We start from the raw sequence: 13,697 nt of genomic DNA, 5'->3' as shown, positions 1-13,697 counted from the left end.
ACGCCTGACCAATCTTCTTTGGCTCGCGAGCGAGATGACGCGCTCGGCTCCCGCCCGACACTCACAATTCCAAGTACTAGTAGTACCTTAACTTAACTTAACCTGATCAGTACCTTTTGTGCCACGAAACCGGGCCGATGGCGCGCTCTATATATTACCGCCATCGTCGCGACACAACAAAGTCCCACCATCTTCTCTGTCTCTCTCGGCGAAGAGAAGCAGAGCAAGCAAGCAACGCACAAGAAACACGCGAGCTCCGGCGCACGCGAGTCGGTGAACCGCAGGGTACTCTAAGCGAAGCAAGCGCCGATGATGGCGGCGGCGGGGTGGTGGTGCTGGCCGCTGCCGGCGTGGCTGGGCTCCGGCGCGGCGTGGTTCGTCCTGCTGAACGTCGTCGTGGGCGCCATCTTCGCGCTGTCGTCGCGGGCGCAGCCGCAGTCGCCGTCGCCTCGACGCGGGATCACGCGCAGGGCGTCGTCGGTGCTGCTGCAGCGGCTCCGGTCCTTCTCCGTCTTCTCCTCCCCGTCGCCGAGCTTCCACACCGAGGCGGCGCCCGAGGACTCGCACGCGACCTCCAGTCGAACAGAGGACGCCGGGCCGAGCGCGAGGGCGTGGTCGCCGTCCACCCCGCGCGCACCGATAGCGTCTGCACCGGCGGGAAAGGAGGAGGACGAGGAGGACGTGGACTCGTTGAGCATGGACGACGTGTACGCCCTTGTGCAGGCGCGACGGCAGCAGCCGCCGCCGACGGAGGAGGAGGAAGCGGCCGGGTCGGAGGTGGACGCCAAGGCGGAGGAGTTCATCCGGGGGTTCAAGGACGACCTCAGGCAGCAGCGCCTCGATTCCATCTTCAACTACACGCAGATGCTCAAGCAGCGCGCCGCCGGCCGTGGGACGCCGGAAGCCGAGCCAGATACCATACGCTAATGGATTCCATCGTTCTGCTCACGTGGTCGCTGAAAGTTCAGACCAAACTGCAGAAATCCAGAGCACAACCAAAGGATTGAGTTGCTGCCCTGGACGTCGCCGCCAGCTTTGACTAGAGTACGTGCTTGCTTCATTTGCTTTTTGTTTGCTCAGGAGGACTGCTTCATTTGTTCGTTGAAGCGAGAGCTATCCACTTTTTGAGATGCTCTCGTCTCGTGTACAAACTACAAACGCATTCGGTGGTCGAATGTTTTTACTAGTCGTGTAGGTTTGTGCAGATTGCTTCTACTCAAGCAAATATACAGTGGCTTTACTTTTGGCTTGCTTGTATGCATATTGCATTTCGTGTTCATCTATTGTAAGAAATTCATTTATTTGTAACTTTTGTTTGGAACAAGGAAAAATACTCGCCATTTTCATTGATAAAGAACAAGATAGATAATCACAACTAAATGCAGACAAGATATGTGCATTCCAGACACCTGCAAAACCTCTATCAATAGCCTTTTTTTTTAGATGAAAGGCTCGAAATGAGCCTAGCTTTAAATTAACGAAGCCATCAACCACGCGGCTACGAGTTACGCCAAGAGTTATAACACATACGCGCTAAGCGCAAACCGAAACTCAAACATAAGACAACACATGTAACGTCAAGCCCGTCGGAGTGCTAACTTGATCCATGAAGAGAGAGCTTTGTCTTCTGCAGCACCGGAGCAATCACGGCCATGTTCGCACCAACAAACCTCCACCACACCAAGACTGCAATCCATGGGGAACTCAACGACGAGCCGACCACCTAACAGGGCTTGAGAAACCAAAGGAGGAGGATGGGGTCTTGCGGCGATGCCTCCAAGAAGGTGAATGGCGCTAGAATGCGCCATCGTCGCCGGGAGAGACAAAAGATCCTGCAAAGTTTTCACCCAGACCCGAGAGCAACCACCCCTGGAGCTCGGGCTAGGTCTATACCAAGAACACATCATCATCATCCCCTGGCATCGGGATAAGCACACCGACAAGAGTTACGACCAGACGCCAACCTAGCAAAGCCCCCAAGGCGCTAGGGAGGACATCGGCTACCGCAGCAAACCGTGTAAAAGCAGCCAGTCCGATGCTGCGAGAGGGCTGCGACACCAGCGAGAGGTCACAAGGTGATCCACAAGACACTACAAGAGAGGCATGCCTAAAGTGAGGCCCCCAAGGAGAGCAGATTGAGGCGGAGGGACGGAGCCCATCACTTCAAACAGGAGAGACATCATCGTGACACCTTCAACAAGGGAGCAACACCCGCAGGTGCCGCCGACACCAGCACATGCCACAGCCATGTGCAGCTTTCGCCGAGGTCCAAAACCCAAGAAAATTAAGTTCCGAACGCCATCAGCGTAGAGCAGACAAAGCAGAAATCACTGCCGCGCCAAGTCGCACTATGAACTAGCCCCAACTAAACTCAACCGCAAGGTGAACGCAGACTAGCTGGCAATGCCCGGTCATACCCAAATCTAGGCGTCAACAACGCTAGATCGGCGACAACCTGACGACCCCACCATCCCCATAGCGTCAACACCTACACAAGCACGACCAAACTGGTCGGAGGGAAAGCATACCACAGCCGTGAGAGCAGCTGTAGCAGCGAGCATGTTGCCTACCCGGAGAGCACGCGCTAGCACAAGGACCCAATCCCGGATGGCCAGCAAGAGCGTCACCCATAGCGGCGACGAAACAGACAAAAAACCCCATGGTTCCGACACAGCTGAGCAGGACTGCCGGACTCCGGCCACCACGCAGTACCGGCAACCCGCTTCTCAGACGACTCCATCAACCCCAACCGCGCGACAACAACAGGCACAGGAGGCCACGATGGGAAAGGCAGGGATGTGAGAGCAACCAGGCCCACCAAGCCCAGATCTAGGCCCTTGGGCCAAGATCTGGCCGCCCCCATGAGCGCTCCCTGCAGCACTTGCGGCGGCGGCCAGAGGCCCCACCACCGCGCCCGAGCACGAGCCACCACACAGCGGGAGCCCGTGGCAGCCGGAGCCAGGACCGGCGCCTTCCACCGCTGCTGGAACGAGCCCGCCCCGATGGTTCATCAGTGCGCAAGGGAGAGAGGGAGGCCGCCACTGCCAGCACTGCCCGGGCTTTGCCCGACGGCTCCCGCCAGCGTCAGCAATGAGCGAATGGTGCCATTAATATGGAACTGCAGAAATATAACAAACCATGATTTATTGGATGCTCACTATTGATCTGAGTATAATACCGGAGAAATGTAAATATGCACTCCAATTTCCAAACCTGCCCAGAAACTCAGAAAGGGGATAGAACCCACATGCACTGTCCATGCATCCACCATTATTTGGGTCCGACATTTTTAGATTCACGGGGAGATACCTCCTCAGTTTCATTTATAACATAAACGAAAACGAAACTAGTGTTCAGAACATTCAGAATTCAACGTAAACGAGCAAAGCCGCAGCTAGAACCAAGTCTTAAAGCTAGATCCTACCACTCACATCGGGGGCACCATAACACTGAACCAAAATCACAGCTCAGCGCCACAAAAGCACGCCATCACCTAGCTAAACTATCCAAAAACCACCACTGGCATTACATTACACCAAAAACACTAAACTGTTCTTTTCCAGACTTCAGCGAGGCAGCTAACCCAACACGACATGGATAGAAGATTTTTCCTCTGGATGTTCCTTCAGGTAAGCCAAGGAAGCCCTTCCACCATGTGCAAGCTTCAAAGCAGGAGCCCAGGAGGAGATCCTACCAAACACTTTCTGTAGAAGTACACGAATCCTAAACCCACAGTTGCTTTGAACGGAAAATGGCGTGCAGAATCATCTAATCCTTGTACAATTTGGGTGCAACATCTTTCTTGGCAGCCTGCAAGTGCTGCTGCTCAGCAGATGTGCCGAAATAAAAACATGGAAGAAGGTGAAAGCCTGCAAGTGCTGCTAATGTTATCATGGAATACGAAATTACAGCAACTCTTTCTTTCTTGATTCAGTGGACTGAGGCTAATTACAGCATTCATGAATCAAATTGCACAAAGCAAGTACAGTCAGCAAGAGTAATTCCTACCAAGTTCTCACTCAAGGATACAATTATTACGGAGTATGTTTAAGCCTTCTATCACAATAAACAACATAGAAAAAGGGCAATGAGAAAAAATGAAAGAAAACCCAAGTGATGTAATTAGGGGACAGGTTGACTCTTTGGATCACGTGCTGGCTTCATTTTTTTCCTTCATAGAAGATTGCAGATTGCTTCATTTCTTTGTTGAAGGGAGAGCTATCCACTTTTTGAGATGCTCTCGTCTCGTGTACAAGCTACAAAAGCAACCAGTGGTCGAATGTTTACAAGTTCGTGTATGTTTGTGCAGATTGCTTGTACTCAACCAAACAGTGGCTTTACTTTTGGCTTTGCTTGTATGCATTTATTGTAAGAAATACTTTTACTATTTGTAACTTTTTTGACAAGGAAAAAAGACTTTCCATTTGCATTGATAAAGAAGAAGATAGATAATCACAACTAAATGCAGACAAGATATGTGCATTTCAGACACCCACAAAACCTCTATCAAGGTTGGAGTTTGTTTTAGAAGCATAGCTCAATCTGATATGTGAGAATTTCAAACACGTTTATGCTACAGACAAATCATAAATCTGACTAAATTGCTGAAAGATGATGGGCTGAATGGTGCCATCAACATGAAACTGCTGAATTATAACAAACCACGATTTATTGGATGCTCACTATTGATCTCAGCACAGAAAAGTATAATATCGAAGAAATATAAATATGCACTCCGATTTCTAAACCAGCCCAGAAACTCAGAAAGGGGATAGAACTCACATGCACTATCCATGCATCCACCATTATTTGAGTCCAATATCTCTATACTGAAGATCGTACCAAACTATTTTTGTACAAGTACGCGAATCCTAAACCCAAAGCTGCTTTGAACGGAAAATGGCGTGCAAAACCATCTAATCCTTGTCCACTTTGGGTGCAGAATCTTTCTTGGCAGCCTGGGACTCCAGCTCCTTTGGCACCGATCGCTCAGCAGATCTGTCAAAATAAAAACATGGAAGAAGCTGAAAGCCTGCAAGTGCTGCTAATGTTATCATGGAATATGAAATTACAGTAACTCTTTCTTTCTCGATTCAGTGGACTGAGCTACAGCATTGGTGAATCAAATTGCACAAAGCAAGAACAGTCAGCAAGAGTAATTCCTACCGAGTTCTCGCTCAAGGATACAATTATTATGTTTAAGCCTTCCTATCACAATAAACAACATAGAAAAAGAGCAACGAGAAAAGGGAAAAAAGAAACTAAGTGATGTAATTAGGGGACAGGTTCACTCTTTTTGGCATTGCAAAAAGGCAATAGGCACATGATTTTAGGTATCCAGCAGTAGAGGTGGATAGCCTAGCATGTGTAAACATTTATGACCATTTTTTAATAATGCTAACCTAAAGTTCGCATAATTTACCACAAGCACAGTAATTCTAGTCTCTTAACACAGTAAAAGAAACCAGGCTAGCCGCTAGCATCTAGGGGTCCTTTGATTCATATGATAGGAAAAGCATAGGAATAGCAAAGACATAGGATTAGGATGCCATGCCCATGCCTACTTAATCCTATGGGAAAATGAAATGTCTTTGATTGTAGCAAAGGAATTTTCTATCAGGTATGACCTAATGCCTTTTCCCTATATGATTTACACTACAAGATTTGTACACGATTAATTCCTATTGGATATGTTCCTATGAATCAAATAGCTTTGTGTGTGGAAAATTTATAGGATCCAAATCTTACACATTCCTATACAAATTCCATGAATCAAAGGAGCCCTAAAACTGGAGGTGAACTTCGTTACAAGGATAAGCTCGATTTTAACCCCACCAATTTCTATTTCAGCATAAATGTGTTATCATGAATGGAACAAGGAATATGTTGTCAGCAAAGGATGAAAGAGCCTGTAAGGCTCCAAAGTGACATAAGGTGAGAACTAATTGCTAGCCAAGATAATAAAATATCATGTCTATAACTTGAGAGGCAGAAATCTGAAGTCTGGAAGAAACCTTGCATTATCATTAACAGAAGAAATATTAAATCCAATGTTGAGGAAATCGTTAACCTGCAGCTGCTTGGTCGGTGGGTGAGTGGAGGATTAATAGGCAAATCGGCCAGTTAATCGGCAAACAGGGTAATTCCCAAACTAAAATGGACTGTATGCGCAACCTACATAGTCAACCATGCAATCACTCCAGAAAGTTATGATTTTTGATATATACATGTAAATTACAGAAACAAATGGTACCAAAAAAAATGACCATGCGCCTCGTGTGCAGAAATAAGAAGTTGGTATGCCATTGTTAGTGAATAGTATGCTATAAAAATGTGGAAGCAAAAAATTGTGCACAGCACAGCTGTCATATTTTTGCACTAAATCTGCAACTGCAGGTGTCTATATCAGGATGAGTATCCATGAATGCTTGAAAATTATTCTCAACATTTGTATGTGGGCGAGGAGAAGACATAGTAAAGGTCATGTGCGCAACTAGGTGTGCGAACCCAGGCTCTCTACAAAGTAGAGGGAACGGCAGATCAGGTGGAAAAACCATTAAGGTGTTATCCTTTGATGATGGAACTACTCGCCAATGAATCAAACATAGTTTTATAATTTTAGCACAGGAGAATCACAGGTGATAATTCCAGCTCTACAGAATGACAGGTGATAATTTCAGCACTAGAGAAACAGAGATAACAAATAATTTATACCAAAATTATAACGGGGAACAAGAAGATGCACCTAGTCCATATAAGCACCATATCTTTTGTTGTGCAGCCTCAGCAAGAGTTGATTTAAGAACAGGTAGGTCTAGTCTACGATTTCTTAATCCGTTGCATATATCAATGCTGAGGTGCTGAGCTACCACGGACCTAAACACATCATCATATTACAATTTGCCGAATTGCAGAGTAACCTGATTGACAATAAGATCTAATCGATGATTCCGATCGATCCAGTCCCACTGCAATTTAGTAAACAGTAATGGGGGCTAGAAGCAAAAGAGAAGGGGGCGAAGAGCGTACGTGGTGGCGGCGGACTCCTCCTCGAGCCAATTCTTGATATGGCGAATGTTGCGGCGGAAGACGGCGGACGACTGCTTCACGTCTTTGCGCAGCAGCATCACCGCCGCGCCCACCCCCACCACCGTCAGGATCAAATTGGTCAACGCCATCGCCAACCTCGACTTGCGCAAGAAAAGATCTGTGGATCCCTAGGATATGCGCCGGAGTTGAGGGGCGGCTGACGGCGGCGGAGCAGAGAGAATATTCGTTGAGGCGTTCCGACGTGGGCTTCCTTCTACAGAGCAAGGCGACCGATGTACGCACTGTTTGGTATGCTTGGCCCGTTAAAGGCCCATTTGCTTCTACCCAATACCAAAAGCCCAATTCCTCCACCTCCCCGCGAAAACGCCCAACACCCACCACCGGTCACGAATTGGCGGCGGCGGCGGCACGGCAAGATGCTCTCCCACGCCCGGCGCCTCCAACCCGCGCTCCGCCGCCTCCTCCGAGCAGGCGCGGCACCCTCGCTTCCTCATCTTCCTTCCGCACCTCACAGCCAAATCCCTAAGACCTTCCCGCTCCTGCGCCGCCATCTCTCGTCCCCGCCAACGCCGCCGCCACCAACGGCGTCTCCACCTCCGGCTGTGGTGTCTTCCACCCTCCCAGCCGTCAGCGCCAACACAAACTGCCCGGGATGCGGCATCGCCATGCAGTCCGCCGACCCGGCGCTCCCGGGCTTCTTCAACCTCCCATCCCCCAAGTCCCCCGACTACCGCGCGCGCCTCGCGCCGGTCACCGACGACGACACCGGCATCTCGGCCTCTCTCAAAACCGGCCACCTCCGTGAGGGCCCAGACAGCTCGCGGGACGTCGACGCGGCGGCGCCGTTGTCGACGGAGCCCGAGAAGAAGAGCAAGGTGCTGGTGTGCGCCCGGTGCCACTCGCTGCGCCACTACGGCCACGTGAAGCGCGCCGACGCGGAGGCCCTGCTCCCGGACTTCGACTTCGTGGCGGCCGTCGGCCCGCGCCTCGCGTCGCCGTCGGGGGCCCGGTCGCTGGTGCTGCTCCTCGCCGACGCCTCCGACTTCGACGGCTCCTTCCCGCGCGCCGTGGCGCGCCTCGTCGCCGTCGCCGGCGAGGCCCACCACGCCGACTGGAGGCGCGGCGCGCCGTCAAACCTCCCGCGCGCCGTGCTCGTGGTCACCAAGCTCGACCTGCTCCCGACGCCGGAGCTCTCCCCCGACGACGTGCACGCGTGGGCGCAGTCCCGCGCCCGCGCCGGCGCTGGCGCCGACCTCCAGCTCGCCGGCGTTCACCTTGTCAGCGCCGCAAGAGGGTGGGGGGTGCGCGACCTGCTCCACCACGTGCGTGAGCTTGCCGGGGCAAGGGGCAAGGTCTGGGCTGTTGGAGCCAGGAATGTGGGCAAGTCGACGCTGCTCAATGCCATTGCGAGGTGCTCTGGGGCGGAGGGCGGGCTACAGGGAACCTTGACGGAGGCGCCGGTTCCGGGAACAACCCTCGGGGTCATCCGGGTGGACGGTGTTCTTGGTGCTCAGGCAAAGCTGTTCGACACCCCGGGCTTGCTTCATGGACACCAGCTGACGTCCAGACTTACTCTTGAGGAGCAGAAGCTTGTTCAAGTGAGGAAAGAGATGCGGCCAAGAACATACAGATTAAAGGTCTCACATTGCTCATTTTATGCACCTTCTATCAGTGATGATTTTTATGATGGATGCAACGTAGTTAATTTCTTATTATTTTATCATTCCCTTGATTAGTTTTGTTTCTTGTGAACAATTCTAACTTATTTTATTTCTCTGCTACATAACATATCCGCTTTTGGTTAAATATTTGTGATAATATGAGGGATTGGTAGGGAAAATTGGGAGGTGGTGTTATATTTAAGTAACTACCGTGCGTAATTCTGAAGATGAAATCCACAAATGTGTGATGATAGATTAGATTTTAACAAATTGACACACAGATGTAACTTATGAAGTTTCAGCCCTTCATATCATGACCTGTTCATTCCTGAATTTTTTTTGCGGGGGCATTCCTGAATGACTTACAGTGCCTTCGGTTAAGGTTCAGTGGTTAGGCAAAAGAATAGTTAGCCAGGATTATTCACCCTGCTGTTTTGGCATGTCTCATGTTAAGCGCTCCTTGTTTGTATGTAATTAGTTTGTTTGCAACCCTTTCAGGCAGGGCAGTCCATACATATGGGAGGACTGGCGCGTCTGGATATTGAAGATTTAACTGTAGGATCAATCTACGTTACGGTATGGGCATCACCACTTCTGCCACTTCACATGGGGAAGACCGAAAATGCAGCCTCTATGATGAAAGATCACTTCGGCTTGCAACTTCAGGCATCCATCTTATCCTAACAAATTGTTGTGTTTATCCTAATTAATGTATGTCATAAAATAACTTGCTTCTTGGTGTGATAACTGCAGCCTCCTATAGGAGAGAAACGGGTGAGCGAGCTTGGGAAATGGGTGAGGAAACTGTTCAAAGTTTCTGGGGATAATTGGGATAAAAATACTATGGATATAGCCATTTCAGGTCTTGGCTGGTATGGAATCAGCCTGAAAGGAGAGGCGGTATTAGGGTTATGGACATATGATGGTGTTGATGTTGTCCCCAGGAGCTCCCTTGTCCATGAGAGGGCATCAATTTTTGAGGAAGCAGGATTCTCAGTTTCAAAGATTGTCTCCCAGGCAGATAGCATGACAAATAAGCTGAAAGGCAATAAGAAAACAAACAAGAAGAAGGACAGCAAAGCCAGTTCAAGTCCATCTGCAGCACCAGAACCTTCGGAACCAGCTGCGGTTATAGATGCTTGAGCGTTTCATTCCAATCTGTGACAGGAACATAGGTGTCCATGTTCTTCTGTTCTACAATGTTAGGATTTGCCCCTCTAAGCTGACAGATGAGGTTTGAGACATACAAAGGCACATCCTGTGCAATGCATACTTGTTCAGGGGGCTGTTGTTCGTAGAAGATTTTTCTGGGAGCATGGGGGTCTTCTAGACTTGCCATGAACTGGTAATAATAATCTAGTCAAATGAACCTTTGCCAGTATGTTAAGTGTCCAGTTTGGACTGTCTAGGCTGTTCTCTCTGAACTTCAGCATCTTTTGTTACTCAATCAGACACGGAGATTCCGAGATAGTCAGTTTTACATTTTAATTACGTGATAAAAGTTCAGGACTGAAGTTGTGTAACTTGTACATTGAAGTTGTAATCTCTGAATTTTGATATAGAATCTACGGATTTCACATCTTGTTTCTCTTACACATGTTGCCTAAGACTTCTAATCTCTGTCCGCATGTTTCACACTCACAGCTCGTTTTGCTAGAAAACTTACTAACTTCTTTTGGGTTTTGAGGTCTATGCTGTTTCAGCTTGCCATTTTGCGTGACTGCTTATACATAGTATATGTTCACATTTTCACCAACTATTACTCTATTTCTTGAGTTTTTTCATACCGTTATGTTCTGGTACTAATACATGGCGTTATGTTTTTTTCCCTTTTACCTGTTAGGGTTGACAAGTTTTGTTGTTGGTACATGAACAGCAGGGCAGTATCCCTGAAGTTGCTAAATGTGAGCAGTATCTTAACATTATTTGTCTCTTTCTTATCGTGAAGATGCACACACAGCAATGGTTGTGGTACGACCCATCATTCTGGTACTGTAAGTTACATTGGTTGCATGTTACAGACAAATCCTGCAACCAATTATAAGCAACTGCAATACTTTGGCACATGCATACATAGAAAATTTCATCAGTCATACCTGTTATAAGCAGCTCTTGCATATATCTCTTGAGTCGTACCTGTTGCATATATCTCAAGTCATACCTGTTGGTACTGCAACCAATTATAAGCAACTCTTGCAGCTACTACAACCAATTATAAGCAGCTGTTGCATATATCTCTTAAGTCATACTTGTTGCTACTCCAACCAATTATAAGCAACTCTTGCAGCTACTGCAACCAATTATAAGCAGCTCCTGCATATATCTCTTAAATCATACGTGTTGCTTTCTTTCATGAGTGTAATCTGAAGAACACCTGATAAAGTCTCTGCTTTTCTATCTTACATTGTATAATATGACTCAAATTCTTAAAAGTAACTTGAAAGAAAGATCTGGAATGCATGATTCTGTTGGCAAAATGGCAAGTAGAAGCCCACCTTTTCAACTCAAATCTTCAGAAACTGTCTTTGACATAAAGTACAATCTTTTGGATTGGTAAATTTAATGCAAGTAGCAGCATAATCATTTCATGATGCTTAGATGTTAACGGCTGTGCTTTACCGATATTAGCTTTTGTAGTTAATGACTTGGTTTACTCGGTTTTAGATGTCAAAAGAGTCAAGACGATGAGAACCACAACCAGGATGGCTGACACTAGATCATTGTCAATTTTGAGATTTTGTGGGTGTGGCTGTAAGTGAAGGGCATTAGGGCAAGGCATTGCGATTGTACTACCTGTGTGCAAATGGTGTGTCTATGTCTGCGTCTATTTAGAAATTACTATTTCTAAGTCTATGATAGTAAGCATTGGTTTATTAGAGCGTCTCTAACCGATGCCCTAAGAAAGCCTTACAAGAGTAAAATTTGTCCAAAACTGTACCTACATGATTAAAAATTACTGTATAAGAGTTGATCCGCAAAACTCTCCTGAATATACTTGACCGCGCAACCGGTCGAGTATATTTTTCCTTTCTCCCGCCCGCCTCGACACCTTCCCACTGTTTGCACCTTCCCGCTGGCGCTGACAACCCTGGCTCCGGCATACAACCAAACACATGTTGTTGCTATAGCCAAGCCATAAGCAGTTAACCAAACAGCAAGCTCCAATTTGTGCCAGAATGCAGAAAATGGGTTGCCAGCCAAACGGGATGCATAACTTGGCTAAGAGTCTGCAGGTGCGCAAGCTGTGAGCGGCCATTGCACGGAAACGGTGGGAGCATATCCTGAACTTGCCAAGAGTATGCCTCAAGTATTAAAATCAAATAAAAGTATAATATACCCTGACTTTTTTTTACATAAACTCGTCATGTACATATGCCTATGGGAGCATATGCTCCCTTTAGTTTAAAATGCTTCTTACACACATTTTGAATTTCAAAAAAATTGAAACGAAAAATTCGCATGTACATCTTCACGTGCTACACGCTTACAAAGTTGTTTCATAAAAAATCGACTTGTCATGTGGCGTGTGTAAAAAAGACAAAACTCAATGCTAGAAATAATGCTTTTTACAAGATAAAATTTCTCTTTTTTACATAGTCCACAAAAAATGTTGTTTTTTCTTGAAACTTGACGAACACACATATATTATGAAGATGTACATGTAGAATTTTTTGTCAAATTTTTTTGACACTTCGAAATAAGATTTTTTGGTAGAGGGAGCATACGCACCTGGGAGCCGAATTGAATTTCTGCATATGCCTTGAGTATTAAAATCAGAAATTGCCTTCTGTGATAAATTCCTCGGTGTAGTCATGTGACTTTCAATTATGTGATGAAAAAGATTCGAAAGGATATCACTAGTCAAAATTTGAAACTACCTTTTGTGGAACTACCAAGATAGTGTCTTTTTTTTGTTTTTGTTTTTGTGGAACTTAAAAAGACACTTTCTTGGGGCTTTTCTTTAGGAGTAACGGTGGGAGTAGGGTATCTTGGGCGACGGATCCATCAGTGCGTAAAGAGACGGGAAACCGGTTCGGGCGACGCGAGGGGCGAAACCCTAGACCGCCGCCGCCGCTCCCTCCCCCTCATCCTCCCTTCCTCGCCGCCTCCGGAGGCGCCGCCGGTCAAAGACCACGACGCCGGTGAAGGGGGCGGCAGGGATCTGGGCCCTTGGCTCCTCGATGCGGCGATCGGTGGAGGAACACCGCTCGGGGCTTGCCGGTGCTGGTGCGGGTGCGCGGTAGGCGACCCCTGCTCCGATCTGCTCCTGCCGGAGTGGTGTCGGGCCAGGGCAGTGTCCACCGGCGCTCTCCCCGGTGGGGGTCGGGGCTCTGAGGCGGCGGCCTCTGCTAGGTGAGGGCGGCGCGGTCCCGGACGGCGGGGGGCGTTGGCCGGTGCTGCTGACCGCCTCCTCGGTCGCGCGGGCGGCGTGGTGGCGGTGGAGGTTGCTCGCGTCGCGGTGGTCGCCCCGTCGACCTCCGAGTCTGTGCTGAAGACGGCGGCCTGCTCCGCGCGGTACCCATCCGAAGGGCATCTTGACGTTCTCGTCTGGGTGATGTGCTGGGGTGGCAGGGTCCGGGGCTCTGGCCGGGAGAGATCTTTGGCCGGCGGTGGCGGCCACGGCGTCGGCGACGTTTCGGACGCCGTCTTCCTCCTTGGAGGCGACGCTGAGGTACATCCCCTTCTCTCCTTCCTCTGCGCCCGGGTGAAAACCCAAAATCTCTGGATTGGGCGGCGACGGCGTTCGAGCGTCGTGTTCTCCTTGGAGGCGCTGCCTTGGGACGGCGGAAGGTGGTTGTGCTGCGTGTGTTTCCAGGCCCGCAGGTGGCGGCGTTTCATGTGGCGAAGTGTGGTGGTGCTCGGCTGGTGCGGTGGCTTGTCGGCGGGTCGGCGCCCTCGGCCTGGGCGATAGGGGAAAGTTGTCCCCTTTCCGGCAGCTATGGGTGCCCCGGACGTTCACGGCAACATGGATGCCCTTTTCTTGCC

The 13,697-nt window shown here is 48.8% G+C and overlaps 3 protein-coding genes across 3 annotated transcripts; 2 read left to right on the top strand and 1 right to left on the bottom strand.

The window, feature by feature from the left end:
- Positions 1-312: 312 nt before the first annotated feature.
- Positions 313-946, top strand: LOC124652575 (pathogen-associated molecular patterns-induced protein A70-like). The gene has a single exon (XM_047191612.1). It carries the CDS (start codon positions 313-315, stop codon positions 925-927), a length of 615 nt encoding a protein of 204 aa, XP_047047568.1. The 3' UTR covers positions 928-946.
- Positions 947-4,605: 3,659 nt separating this feature from the next.
- Positions 4,606-7,222, bottom strand: LOC124655499. The gene is made up of 2 exons (XM_047194380.1): positions 7,030-7,222; positions 4,606-4,998 (listed from the first exon to the last, which is right to left on the bottom strand). The coding sequence occupies exons 1-2, from the start codon at positions 7,176-7,178 to the stop codon at positions 4,917-4,919; spliced, it is 231 nt and encodes a 76-aa protein (XP_047050336.1). The 5' UTR covers positions 7,179-7,222; the 3' UTR covers positions 4,606-4,916.
- Positions 7,223-7,466: 244 nt separating this feature from the next.
- LOC124655234 (GTP-binding protein BRASSINAZOLE INSENSITIVE PALE GREEN 2, chloroplastic-like) lies at positions 7,467-10,290 on the top strand. Its single transcript, XM_047194163.1, has 3 exons — positions 7,467-8,687; positions 9,210-9,377; positions 9,465-10,290. The coding sequence occupies exons 1-3, from the start codon at positions 7,467-7,469 to the stop codon at positions 9,852-9,854; spliced, it is 1,779 nt and encodes a 592-aa protein (XP_047050119.1). The 3' UTR covers positions 9,855-10,290.
- The last annotated feature ends 3,407 nt before the right edge of the window (positions 10,291-13,697 follow it).

This window comes from Lolium rigidum, chromosome 5 (genome assembly GCF_022539505.1).
Source record: "Lolium rigidum isolate FL_2022 chromosome 5, APGP_CSIRO_Lrig_0.1, whole genome shotgun sequence".
In the NCBI taxonomy this organism is placed as follows: Eukaryota; Viridiplantae; Streptophyta; class Magnoliopsida; order Poales; family Poaceae; genus Lolium; species Lolium rigidum.
This window is presented reverse-complemented; position numbering and strand designations above follow the sequence as displayed.

Bases quoted from the DNA above. Each gene is read 5' to 3' on its own strand.
- LOC124655499 (XM_047194380.1), bottom strand. From the start codon at position 7,178: ATGGCGTTGACCAATTTGATCCTGACGGTGGTGGGGGTGGGCGCGGCG. The intron at 4,999-7,029 runs GTACGCTCTTCG...TTATTTTGACAG, and splicing joins GAGGAGTCCGCCGCCACCAC to ATCTGCTGAGCGATCGGTGC.
- LOC124652575 (XM_047191612.1), top strand. From the start codon at position 313: ATGGCGGCGGCGGGGTGGTGGTGCTGGCCGCTGCCGGCGTGGCTGGGC.
- LOC124655234 (XM_047194163.1), top strand. From the start codon at position 7,467: ATGCTCTCCCACGCCCGGCGCCTCCAACCCGCGCTCCGCCGCCTCCTC. The intron at 8,688-9,209 runs GTCTCACATTGC...CAACCCTTTCAG, and splicing joins CAAGAACATACAGATTAAAG to GCAGGGCAGTCCATACATAT. The intron at 9,378-9,464 runs GCATCCATCTTA...TGATAACTGCAG, and splicing joins ACTTCGGCTTGCAACTTCAG to CCTCCTATAGGAGAGAAACG.